Source organism: Bombus vancouverensis, chromosome 9, assembly GCF_051014615.1.
Source record: "Bombus vancouverensis nearcticus chromosome 9, iyBomVanc1_principal, whole genome shotgun sequence".
Classification (NCBI taxonomy): domain Eukaryota; kingdom Metazoa; phylum Arthropoda; class Insecta; order Hymenoptera; family Apidae; genus Bombus; species Bombus vancouverensis.
In genome coordinates, this window is record NC_134919.1 from 558,012 (window position 1) to 570,763 (window position 12,752).

At 30.5% G+C, this 12,752-nt stretch overlaps 2 protein-coding genes across 6 annotated transcripts; one reads left to right on the plus strand and one right to left on the minus strand.

Moving 5' to 3' along the window:
- The first annotated feature begins 634 nt into the window (after positions 1-634).
- Gabat (4-aminobutyrate aminotransferase) lies at positions 635-5,839 on the plus strand. Of its 2 annotated transcripts, XM_033340225.2 has the most exons (10): positions 635-1,011; positions 3,036-3,160; positions 3,465-3,632; positions 3,843-3,929; positions 4,088-4,283; positions 4,403-4,575; positions 4,685-4,825; positions 4,915-5,072; positions 5,151-5,419; positions 5,552-5,839. In XM_033340225.2, the coding sequence occupies exons 1-10, from the start codon at positions 948-950 to the stop codon at positions 5,665-5,667; spliced, it is 1,497 nt and encodes a 498-aa protein (XP_033196116.2). In that variant the 5' UTR covers positions 635-947; the 3' UTR covers positions 5,668-5,839. The 2 variants fall into 2 exon arrangements, with proteins under 2 accessions (XP_033196116.2, XP_076477468.1); XM_076621353.1 differs by lacking the exon at positions 635-1,011 and having other exon boundaries at positions 3,034-3,160; positions 3,429-3,632.
- Positions 5,840-6,184: 345 nt separating this feature from the next.
- LOC117159932 (VPS35 endosomal protein-sorting factor-like) lies at positions 6,185-11,947 on the minus strand. 4 transcript variants are annotated; one of them, XM_076621350.1, is made up of 19 exons: positions 11,689-11,945; positions 11,394-11,605; positions 11,226-11,313; positions 10,793-11,005; positions 10,555-10,717; positions 10,270-10,478; positions 10,058-10,188; positions 9,635-9,811; positions 9,210-9,554; positions 9,011-9,111; positions 8,754-8,935; positions 8,546-8,689; positions 8,280-8,443; positions 7,554-7,716; positions 7,267-7,459; positions 7,057-7,196; positions 6,801-6,962; positions 6,453-6,719; positions 6,185-6,382 (listed from the first exon to the last, which is right to left on the minus strand). In XM_076621350.1, exons 2-19 carry the CDS (start codon positions 11,408-11,410, stop codon positions 6,296-6,298), a joined length of 2,946 nt encoding a protein of 981 aa, XP_076477465.1. In that variant the 5' UTR covers positions 11,411-11,605; positions 11,689-11,945; the 3' UTR covers positions 6,185-6,295. The 4 variants fall into 4 exon arrangements, with proteins under 4 accessions (XP_076477465.1, XP_033196071.1, XP_076477466.1 ...); XM_033340180.2 differs by having other exon boundaries at positions 6,185-6,393; positions 11,394-11,947; XM_076621351.1 differs by having other exon boundaries at positions 10,270-10,466; positions 11,394-11,946.
- Positions 11,948-12,752: the final 805 nt, after the last annotated feature.

Here is a 12,752-nt window from a genome sequence, read left to right on the forward strand (position 1 = left end):
ATTTAGTACTAAATAATAATATGTATATCTAGCGTTATAAAATAGAGGGAACTTGTAAAGAATCGCACACATAAGTGGGGATCTTTAAGTCTATCTACCATTTAATTTAGAATCGTTTATCGAATTAATTTTCATAATCAACGTAACACAACAAATATATTGTTCAAAAATCCGATATACTGTTCGATTTAGTAACTGAACGAAACCTATTCCATCTTCCATTTGTCTCTTGAGACAAACAGCAAAGAAACGTTTAAAAAGAGAACACATTTGACACATTACCGACACTTACGTGTTTCGTCGACTTTTAAAGATATCAACATTAAAAAACGGATCTCCGTTAAGACAAACTTTATCGATACAATGAGTAAACGATGCAAAATTATTTAAATCAAAAACGATTCGGATCGTTTCATTCGATCATAAACTATAATTATCTAAACGTGATGCGATACGATGCGAGTTTCGATCACGAGAGTACCGTGGATCCCGCCATTAGTTTTAAACAATCGTGAAAGTTCGTACATGTCCGTATTCGTTCGAAGACGTCCTGCAGGGATGAAAGTTGGACGTTGCAAGCATTTATCGATAATTAAACGTACTGATCTGTAGATGTATGTCAAGCGCGTATGTGTCACGTGTTGTTTCGTTCATTTTCGTTATTATCTTTCAACTAATACTCGAAAAGATCGAACTCGTATCGAACAAACGAACGATATTACATCGCGCGCGACGTTTAGTTAAAAGTTCGCGGTCAAAGTGAAACTAGCTCGTGAATGTTCGTACAGTCTCGGAAACGATCAAACATTTCCTGCGCAAGGATCTGCAGAGTGTTATATCGGTGACCAGTCCGAATCCATCCCTTCGAGGGAGCGTTTTATTCGGCGTGATTCTCCATTTCTCGCGAAACTTAACCTTTAGGCCAGTGTTAGAATACCACACGCAAGATGCTCGCTAACAAGTGTCAAACTGCGCTCTTTACTCGAAAATTTTCACGGCAGTTATTCAAAGGTACAATCTATTTTTACGACCGTATTTTTCTCCATTCCGATGACTTTGTCTCCATGTCCATTTGTTTCATCCACTTATTCTTTGTTTCTTTGGTCTTTAACAACCAAATTGAAACGATGCGAGAGAAATAGCTAGCAGCCATTTCGGACAGTAAACCAGTCCGATAGACTTAGAAAATCGATAACTTGCTCTCCCCCATCAATTTCCTTCTTTTACAGTTTTCTCTATTATTTTCTGACAATGATTATGTTACATTTTTCCCCCCGTTTAGTAATCCTTCGCAAAGTATACACAAATAGTACATAGTACATACGAAAACCTGATCGATTAAAAACTTAATTTAACAACTTTATGTTAAACTGAAATCATGTACATTTTCCCAGATTCCTCTCTTAACAACCACGTGTTTAATTTTTTTTCAATAAATTATGAAAATAGGCAAAAAAAGACAGTAGCAAAATAGAAAGTATCTTTGAAGGAGTGTTTTCTACGAGATGTGAATATTTTATCGTTAAAACGTTTTGTCTTTCAAAGCAAACATCGATTAGAATGATAATCCAAATACCATACCATCCAAGTATCCAAGTATCGTATTATGATATATTTTGTAGAAATATATTACTCATAGTCATTTTGTTCTAGTCGAAACTTGAGTTGTGCCCACAAAAGATGGTCGAATTGAGTATCGTTTATTCGACAATTATTTCAACAAATATCACGTTTATTATGTATATACATGTTTCGTAGTAAAGGAGATTGAATATACGATGATCTTTAAGCCTCTATTATCCCTACCTTAACCTTTAAACTTCTGTTATGTACTTCTTTCGTATCTAAAAAAGCTATTGACGCCCATTTCACTTCTTGTCTTATCAAAATCGAGAATATCATACAATTGAACGAATCGTCGATGTTTACATGTGTAAACTCTTCTTAAACAGCTATAAACTTGTTCATAACCTTGTACTTTCAGAGATAAATTTCAAGTGTAAATAATTGCTTTTGATGTACAATTTTCATGCAAATAAATCGACATCGTCAAAAATTTAGTTTTAATTCACTTGTGTATAACAAAGGTGGGAATGATCGCTATCACAATGTATAATTAGTCGACAAAGTATAAAAACTTGTACGAAGCGATATAGATTATTTAAACATCGATTTTACGTTTGATTAAAAGCATGAGAAAAAGAAATAAAACCTTGAAAAAAATATTTTATTTAAAACAGCTATAAGTATAGGTACACGTAATAATAAAGTAATGTTTGTATAATATATTATACCATATTCGTCGAAGTAACGTACGGAAAATAATCCTCCAAGTACACAATGGTTTCGAAATTTTCGGCGATACAAAATTTATCGTTATCAGTTATGATAAAAATAGCAAAAGACACGAGTTAATTGCACGCGATAACAACGATCCAAGATTAGGTATTATAACTGGTAAGTAAAGAAGAGATATCAGCCAATCGAGAAACTCCAAACGAACCTTTATGGATGAGAAATTGATTTATTCGAAGATGATTATAATTGTGAGCTAAACGAACGTTGGGCACACCGTTGCTGGTGTAAGTGTGTTGGAACAAAAGCACGTCAATACGACAACCAATTACCCACGACTGACATCAATAAAACTAAACGCTCAATCTATTAAATCGGGGGTTGTGAATAACGTGATTGAAGTCGATACGTTACACGTTACGCTAGACCTAGACTACTTTATAACGAATCTTAACATCAACGAAATCTTACATGATATCTTACATTTGATATTTAAACAGAAAAAATTAAAACAAATCGAACATGAGCATATTTTCACTTGAAAAACTGATAAATAAACTGAATATTTTTATACATTTATAAATATGCAAAAATATTCAAAGTTCTCATTATGATATTTAGAGGATGAAACGAGCACAGTTTATATTCTCCTTCTTACTTAACAATGCTAAGTTAATATAGGACACTACAAGAATTTGTTGAAACGAAAATAAAAATTACTTGTTTATGGAATCACCTAGGGTATGCAATATCCTGGAAGAGATGCTTGACCGTATCCGTAGAGGAACCAAAAAAGCCTATAGTAACAACAGAAATACCAGGACCTCGATCTCGTAGTTTATTGCAGGAACTCACTTCGATGCAAGTACGTTCAAAATCATCGAAATATTTCAAATATCTTTTTTATTTAATTCCTAACATTGGACATATATATGTCGATGATCATCTACTTTAACTTGTTGAAAGAAAGCTACTTACATTTGAAGAGAAATTCACATTATTATTCTTACATATCTGCAGCCTAATATTATAAACACTTTTTAGAAACAAACGTAATAAGTTATTATATTTGAGTAATAAAATGAATCATGTATTATTTGTAACGTTTAATCTTCTCTAAATATGTATACTAGAGATGAAATGGGTTACATGTTGAAATCTGACTGCAGCAAGCCTCTTCCGTACAATTCTTCGCAGACTACGAAAAATCAGTAGGTAACTATATAACGGACGTCGATGGGAATACTCTGCTTGATGTTTATATGCAAATTTCGTCGATGCCTCTGGGCTACAATCATCCAGCTATGTTAAAAGCTCTCGCTGATCCGGTTAATCAGGTAAACGGAATATCTTTAAACGATCCGTTCTTTATTTTAAAATATCTATGTAATTTCATCGCATTGATACATTCGACGCATTACGCGTAGAAAAAATATAGAATTAATAATAACATTAGTTAACGAGTTAATAAATGTTATTGAATTATTACATGTATGTACATATTGCACATCGAACAACAAAAATATATTGATTTACATTTTTAATAGAAAATTATAGCAAATAGGCCTGCGTTAGGTGTTTTTCCTGGAAAGGATTGGCCAGATAAACTGAGGAAAATTTTGCTACATAAAGAGGTACGCGAATATCTTAATGGCAGCTATACTTACGTGTACCTAATCTTGTTGCCTAATAATATTTTGCAAATATATAAATGGAAACATCTTAATGCATGTATATGACTACGATTGTGTAATTTATGTAACTTGCAATATATTTACTACGTAATATACAGATTGCCCCACCGGGATTGTCTCACATCACAACCATGATGTGTGGCTCTTGTTCGAATGAAAATGCATTTAAAACAATTTTTATTTGGTATGCTGAAAAACAAAGGGGAGACGCTCCGTTCACGAGAGAGGAAATGGAAAGTTGTATGATGAATCAAACACCTGGTACTCCGCGATTTTCGATACTTTCGTTCAAAGGTAACTAACTTATAGTCGTATAAATAGGTAGAAAAGGGTGTTAAATTTCTTATTTACATAAACTATCTAGCGATTTTCGTGTTAAATCAGTCGAGAAAATAATATCAATATCGATATAGGTGCATTTCATGGACGAACATTGGGATCTCTTTCAACAACGCACAGCAAATACATTCATAAAATAGATATTCCAGGGTTTGATTGGCCCACCGCGTCATTTCCTGTATATAAATATCCCTTGGATGAAAATATTCGAGAAAATCAGCAAGAAGATAATCGATGTCTAGCCGAAGTAATTAACTTTTGTGTTTGTTTCCATTAATTATCAACGATAATATAATTCTCTAGTTAGTTTCGTTTGTATCCATAACATATTTTATTACCGGTTATTTTATTATCAGGTAGAGGAATTATTCGAAAAGTACAAAACTGAGAAGAAAATTCCAGTTGCTGGTGTGATAGTTGAACCAATTCAGGCGGAAGGAGGTGATAATCACGCATCTCCTGAATTTTTTCAAGAATTACAGCGTATAACAAAAAAAGTATTAGTTCAAATTCAATACAGCAAACGTTATCTATTATATATTTAGAATTTTCAGATATGTTATTACCATTACTATTACTATTTCAGCACGATGCGGCATTATTAATCGATGAAGTACAAACTGGGGGTGGGCCAACAGGAAAAATGTGGTGTCACGAACATTTCAATTTAGAATCTCCTCCAGATGTGGTGACCTTTAGCAAGAAAATGCAATTGGGCGGCTATTACCATGTCAAATCTTTAAAGTAAAATTGCTTCAAAGCTATTCGTTGTTTTACAAGATTCGTCATCTGCTCGTTCAACATAGTCCATGTACTTTACAGACCTAAACAATCCTACCGTATATTCAACACCTGGATGGGAGATCCCAGCAAAATGATATTACTCGAAGCAATATTAGAGACGATAAGGAAGGAAAATCTTTTGCATAGGGTTACGACTGTTGGCGATTATATGCTAAAACAATTAACGAGTTTGCAAAATGAATTTTCCACGATGATTAATTCGATACGTGGACGTGGAACGTTCATTGCATTTAACTGCTCTTCGCCTGAATTACGAGATACGATAATTAAGAAACTTTTAAGCAAAGGTATGATAATCGTATAACTAATACCCATTGATTGTAATGACAATTTTTCTAAAACGCTATCATTTACTTAGACATTAAATCGATTAATATAATAAAATATAATAGACAAATTTTCTAACTCTTAACGAGCAGGTATTCAAACCGGTGGCTGTGGTACTGCGACGATAAGATTAAGACCTGCCTTGACATTTACGGAACATCATGCGAATATATTCTTAGATACTCTGCGATCTATATTAAAACAATAATAGATTTAAACTGAAACTGTTAAATGATCCTATATGCTTCCTGCTGGAATGCAAAATCTTTGTGGCTTCCAAAATCAAGTCTTCCATTAAAAGAGATTATATGTATAATTTTAATATACTTATACACAGTATATCAGAAAATATGTATGAAATACATGTTTATATTATCGTATATTCATTTTTGTAATAATTTTAATGCATCATATAATACATATAATATAATAAATGTATAAATATTATTTACATTTATGTAAAAAACTTGATAATATTATAACACATAACATAATTCAATACTACTATTTTTTATGATATTCTCTGCCAAATTGATTATATTGATTAAATTGATTTCTGGCTTATATATATATATATATACTATGTATATATATATATATATATAAGCCAGAAATCAATATATATATATACTATGTATATATATATTTGCGTTATTCTGTAATGCGCAACAAATGTTGCCATAATTAAACAATATTTAATATACAATCAATATGTCTCAAAAAAATTATTAAAAACAGATTTAATCCATTCTTCGGCATATATCTATTTATGCTTTCCGTCAATTTACATATAAGTTTAATCCTTGATAAATTACTTATTACATTTAATCTATTATCTATTTTAACATTTTTCTTAAAATGTCCCCAAAATGTTCGTATCCTTTGTGATGACCTTTTTGTACTATATACGCTATCATCTTCATCTGTAAAAATACTTTAATTTTATTTATTTAAAAATATCGCTTATAAAGCGAACACATTATTACCACTTACCTTCACTTTTGAATCTATCGAACCATGCCGAACACATAAATTCCATAAATTTACAGCCATGTGCGCTAATTGTGGATCGCGCAAATCGGCTCTAATAATAAAGCAATTAAAAAGTTCCAATGCAAGAGCTACTTGCTTTTCCAATTGATCGGTAGAGCCAAGATACTTCAAATGTGATAAAATTTCTTCTACAATTTTCGAACTTATTTTGTTCACTTCGCTTATAAATTTTTGATCAGATCCATATAATTTATCATTAGAATCAACCTAAATATATATGAAATACTCTAATCGTACTATATAATACTCCAAGTTTCTTTGATATATTTTCATTTTTATTTAACATACCTTTTCAACATGATATGGATAGTTTTCTTGAACGATTGCTGACAATAAGTCAAGCACCCGTAAATACAAGTATGTCTTCATTGACGTATTTTCATCAAAACACCGTTGAACAGCATTAAGTAAACCTCGCATTAAATATAAAACACCATGCTCTGGACTATCCTGTACAATGTTGTAACTTTCAGTAGCGTTTCATTTATATATTATAAATCCAGAAAGAGATCATATTTACCTAACTTTAATTATAAATACATACCGGAACAACAAGCAACGTCGATAAAAAGTTTGATAAATATGAAAGTAAATAAGGTTGTGAACTTTTTTGTCTTCCATCTATATCTATTGTTTTGGGCATTTCCGGAACTAAGCTTAATGCAGCCTTAAAACATGCATCAGCTAATAAAATAGATTTTAGTTAATTATGTAATCACAGTGAATATAATAAATACCGAATATAATTAATTACCTTGACCCAAGCATTGATTTAAGAGTGCAACTTGGCCTGAAAGTAAATATAATTGCAGCCGTGTATGAACTAAAGTTAATGATGGAATAGTAATAAAACAAAACGCGGCACAAGCGCGTACAAACGCCGACGTTCTTCTTGTGTGATGTCCACGAACGATCCTTCGAGTATCGACTGATAGTCTATTTACACACTACATACATTAAATATATTAAGAAAAACGTTCATTAACAATTTTTAAATATAAACTCCATTTCATACTAAGAATATGATTAAAGATTAATTACCTGTACAAGTTGTGTATGAACACTATCAAGATTAGGAAAAGCAGCTCTAGCTTCGGCATAAAAATTAAGTTGCTTTTCAAAGTCACGACCATAATCAACACGTTGAACTAAACCACATATAAGTTGACCAATTTGCCGTTTTTCATCTTCAACAGTTAGAGCACTGGAATTATCTTCTTATCAGACTACACATATATACACAATACATTCATACACGTATTACGATAGTTCTCGGATGTGATCAGCTTCAGCATTCTTATTTTTAATAAATCAATCAGTGCGAATAACGGTAGACAGTGTTTGAACTTCGCATAATTAATCAATGATAAAACAAACGAATCATTTTTAACACTAGATCATAGTGGATTATTAACAAAAAATTGAATTTTCCTATTTATGTTTAAATTTCTATGAAATTATTACCACCAGATTGCTAAAGTTCTCCGAATAAAAGTCCATTGCTATATAACTTGATAGACACAGCACCCGAAATTCTCTTTAATCTGTTACTGATAGGGTTTGCAACATTGAAACATCATTCACTGTTCTTTTATCTTATTTGCTCTCTATAGAATAAGACCACCCCCTCCGTCATCAACATTTACACAAAATCTGATTACAAAATGGTATCTTAAAACGCATTCATTTTGTGATCACTTATCCAAAAACAACTATATACGTATATAATGTAAAAGTAAGTATACATTTAAAAAACAAGAAAATTACCTAACAGAATCATGCATTATCCTAGCAATGAACATAAGAGCATTTATAAAAATAGGATCAGTAATAGGGCTGGATTGAACACTTATACCTTCCATAACAGTCTTACACACTTCAACTTTAATACTTTCTTTGTGAAACAAATCTATTAGAGGTAAGAAATTATCCTGAAAAATGTTTATATTGTTTAAATGTTCATATAATATTTAAATTAAAAAAAAAAAAAGAAAATCAAAATTGTAAGTAGTAATAGATAAGAGATAAATTACCATAGCAAGTAATGATTCAAAATCTTGTGTATGAGATATTACTTTTTCAATAATATTTTGTAACTGTGGATAAAAATGCTCAAAGCTTTTGTTTGGATTAAGTCGATCAATTATTTTTCCGAAGAACAAATTCAATTCATTTACCTATAACATTAGAATTATAAAAAACGAATACTTTTTTGTCCTCAAATGAAAATTTTAAACTTACGGAAAAATGAATAGCGGTAAATTGAATCCAAATTTCAACGCAGTGCATAAATTTGTTAGGGTTTGTTAACTCTGTTATATATTTCCATACCATATTAAGAATTGATTGACAGTCTTCTTTTGGTGGTGATTCTAATACAAGGCTTTCACCTAAACTTCGGTATAACAGATACTGTGGAAAACCTGAAAGTAATAAAGCATATACAATATACAAATTTTAAATCGATTCAGTCATACATTGCAATATTATTGAATTACCATCATCCTCGATTGTAGTTATTAAATTTACAAAATCCATTGCACGCTCTCCAATATATGTAGGTTTAAATGCTGTCAAAATACTGTTCAATAATAATGAACTAAAAAAAAATACATATTTCCATATTTTAATCTCACAAAGGTTAACGTTTCTGACATAAGCACATAACAGAATCATTAGATATATATAAATAATCACCTATTTGCTTGGCTTTTACACCGAGAAAGTACATCTTCTAAAAAATTTTCAGAGGTTGTAGCTACCAATACTTGCAAAATCCAATCCAAAGCTGGTAGGTAAAGGTTTAAATAAGAATATAAAGTCATATTTTGCTCAATTAATTCAGTTTTCACAAATTGCCCAAACAGCTGTTGGTATGTAAAGAGGAAATCATAAAAGTTCTCCCTCACAAACTCAAAATCAGACGTTTTATTTAAAGCTAATCCCACTCGGCATAAATAACATCTAGCATATACAGCTATGAGAGGATTTCCGATACCTCTTATCATTCGCGTTATTCGCAGTAAAGCAGTGTTAAATTCACTAAAAATAATATAACTTTTAATTGACATTAAACGTATAATTAAATATGTATAATTGTCTAAAAAATACTTGTAATTTACCTTGTTGTTAAAAAGCTATAAGACTTTATTATTGCCATTTCAACATAAAGACGTGGAACTAGTTCTCTTATCGATGCTATTTTGTAAAACCAATTTCTACAAGTTTCTTTCGCATTTTCAGGTACCATATCTGGTGTGAAATTATCAGGTAAACTTGTGGGCATTTTATTTCCTGGTCTGAAAGATATATAATGTATTATATATATACAACTATTTAAAAAAAATAAAGATTCTATGATAAAAATTAAAAAATATATTTTTATCATATATTAGGCTTTTGGATACTAACAAAATCATAAATGTTTTTGAATCAATAGCTATATTTTTTATACCACATGAAGATGGTTACCGAAAACGCTTCCTCAAATCACATTACTGAATAAAATATAGCAATAAACAATACCAAAATAAGATAATACTAACTTGTAATATTCAGCTTTAACCTTTAATCTTTCATAAACCAGTTTCCCAAAAATATCTAAAATATCTGTGATAAGAACAAACTTGCCAGGATAAAAAGCCATAACAGATGTATCTACTAATAACTTCGCACACTGAAATTATTTGGGATTAATTTACATTTTCTTTTTTGCTTAATTAAATACAACCAATAACGAATAGCTGAAAATAAAAACCTGAATTGCTATTTTAAGTGCTTTAACCCTTTGATCAGAATGCCAGGCTTGTACAAGTTCATTATTTAATTGTTCGACTCTCGCAGTATATTGTTGTTGAGATAAATCTAACATTTGTCTGACAGATCCTTCTTCAAAATCATCTAACTGTTCCAATCTTGTTCGTACTTTATCAACAACTCCACCACTTGGTTGAACTTTAACAATAACTATAATAAATTTGCGAGTGCGTTTTTATTTATGCTTTATTTGTTTTACTAATATTATTAATTAATAAAAAAATACCTTTTTCACCACCTGGTAAGAAACTAGTAACTATTGACAATTTTTCTGATGTTGTGTATTTGTTTAATATTGTAGTACGTCTTGCTAACCATGGTTCTACTAATTCTTCTGCAGTATCCATAGATTTTTTATTAGTGACTACTGTATTACAAGAGTAATCCCACTGCATTATATTTTAAAACATAAATGATACATAATTTTTTTTCTTTCATATTTAAACAAAACATAGTTTACAAACCTCATCTGCAGCCATCTTAGATAATGGGTCTAGTTCTTCTTTAGCAAATTGTGAAAGAGGATCTGAACCATCAAAGGAGCAATGACTTAATAATGGATCTACTAAAGAACTTCCTGGAACAGGTGTATGAGTTGGTGTTGATGTAGCAGTTGAAGAACCAGTACTGGTACTTCGTAACACATTACGCTTTATCCCACTGCGACCATCAATTAACTAAAGACGTAATTTATATAAAATTAGCATTTTTATATTCTTTAAAATACAACATATATAATTGTATATAATATAATTGTATATAATAAAACAACTACATCAATAATTGAATAAATATATTTTATATATGTAGAATTACCTATAATAAAATGTTAAAACTCAGGAGATAAAACTTATCTTTTATATTATATCTTCCTATATATTGTTCAATTATACTTACCATCACCGTGACAGGTTTTAAGGGATGGTCACTTACTTCTTCTAAAGTTGCAAACTGTATTGTTTTGTAATTCATAGGTTTGGCAATCCTACAAGCACAAGCAATTTAATATTTTAAGTATTTCTGTCAAAATCCTTATGCATGTCATAAGAAACACTTGATGCATACCAATTTATTTCCGTCATTTTTTAAATGCATTAAAATATTTTTATAATTCAGTTACAATAAAACAATATACATTAATTTATAGAATTTCACATATTACGCAAATGTACATGTTTATTGTTTCATATTTAGAATTGGGACTGAACTGTACTTTAAGGGTTCAAAAGTTATTGACTTTTTTTATTTGCAATCTTGTAGTTTTTGATGTATGGAATCTGAAAATGTAAATTTTAAGTTGCGCAATCCACTAGTTCAAAAGTTATGGATATGTAAAACTGAACATTTTTTGGGTATTTACACGTTATTTTGACGCCATATTGGCTTCTATTCATGTTTCGTCCAATGAGTAGAATTCATGGAGCCACTGACTGCACTTAGGTGGCAGCTATTTCGGCGGGTTCGGTCAAATATGTTTGGCTGAATACACATTTATTACTTAATCTTCTTACTGACACTCGTTACTTCCTTTAGTGATAATGCGGTTCAACACAGGGTCAATTTATTTATAAATTGGAGTACACATTTGTGCAGTAGCATCTCGTTGTGTTACTGCGATCTGTTTACCTAGTCAATGGATCATGATAACGAATGTAGGCGGTGTTCTGCGTACCGTAACTCGCTATTTGGTTTGCCTCTTCTATTGAATGTTGAAAAAATGACTTGCTCCAAAGAAAGTAATCAGATATCTTTTGACTTTTGAATCGGCTTAGGTTGGACGTCTGGCTCAGACAGATAAAACAATAAATACACAACTAATACACTTAATATTATAATGATGAAAAAGTATGCATATGTTTGGTTATTAATATTTGACAAAAACCTAAAATTTAATGGTTTTATTTATATTTTAAAACATCTCGAAACATTTTATCGTTTTTTAATTATTTTTCAACTGTCTGAAAAATAGTTTGTAGCCATTTAATCACCAAACGTCCTAATTTAGAAAGATACAAGTTTTATTTGAATGATGAATAACATGTATATAAAGTAAATGTAAATAACATATATATAAAAACATGTATATAAACAAAGTGATCATTTATTCGTGAATGAAGAATAATTTTATTTACTCGCGAAGTGTATATACTTTTGCAAATGGACTTTTTATCTCATTTGGTTTGGGCAATAAATTAATTTATTTGTAGCTTGAAGGTTTTGCTTTATCTTTACCTGGTTTCAATGCTATGTTATTATCACCATTTTCCATTTCGTTAGGAAATTTCTCAGTTTGAACATACCATTTGGGATATATGTGAACCAAACTATGCATTTTTTGGATAGATTTTTAAATAATATATTATGTATTTTGTTAGGGACCAGATGCTTTGTGCAATTTCAGCTGTTCGAGTGTAACGTGAGCTT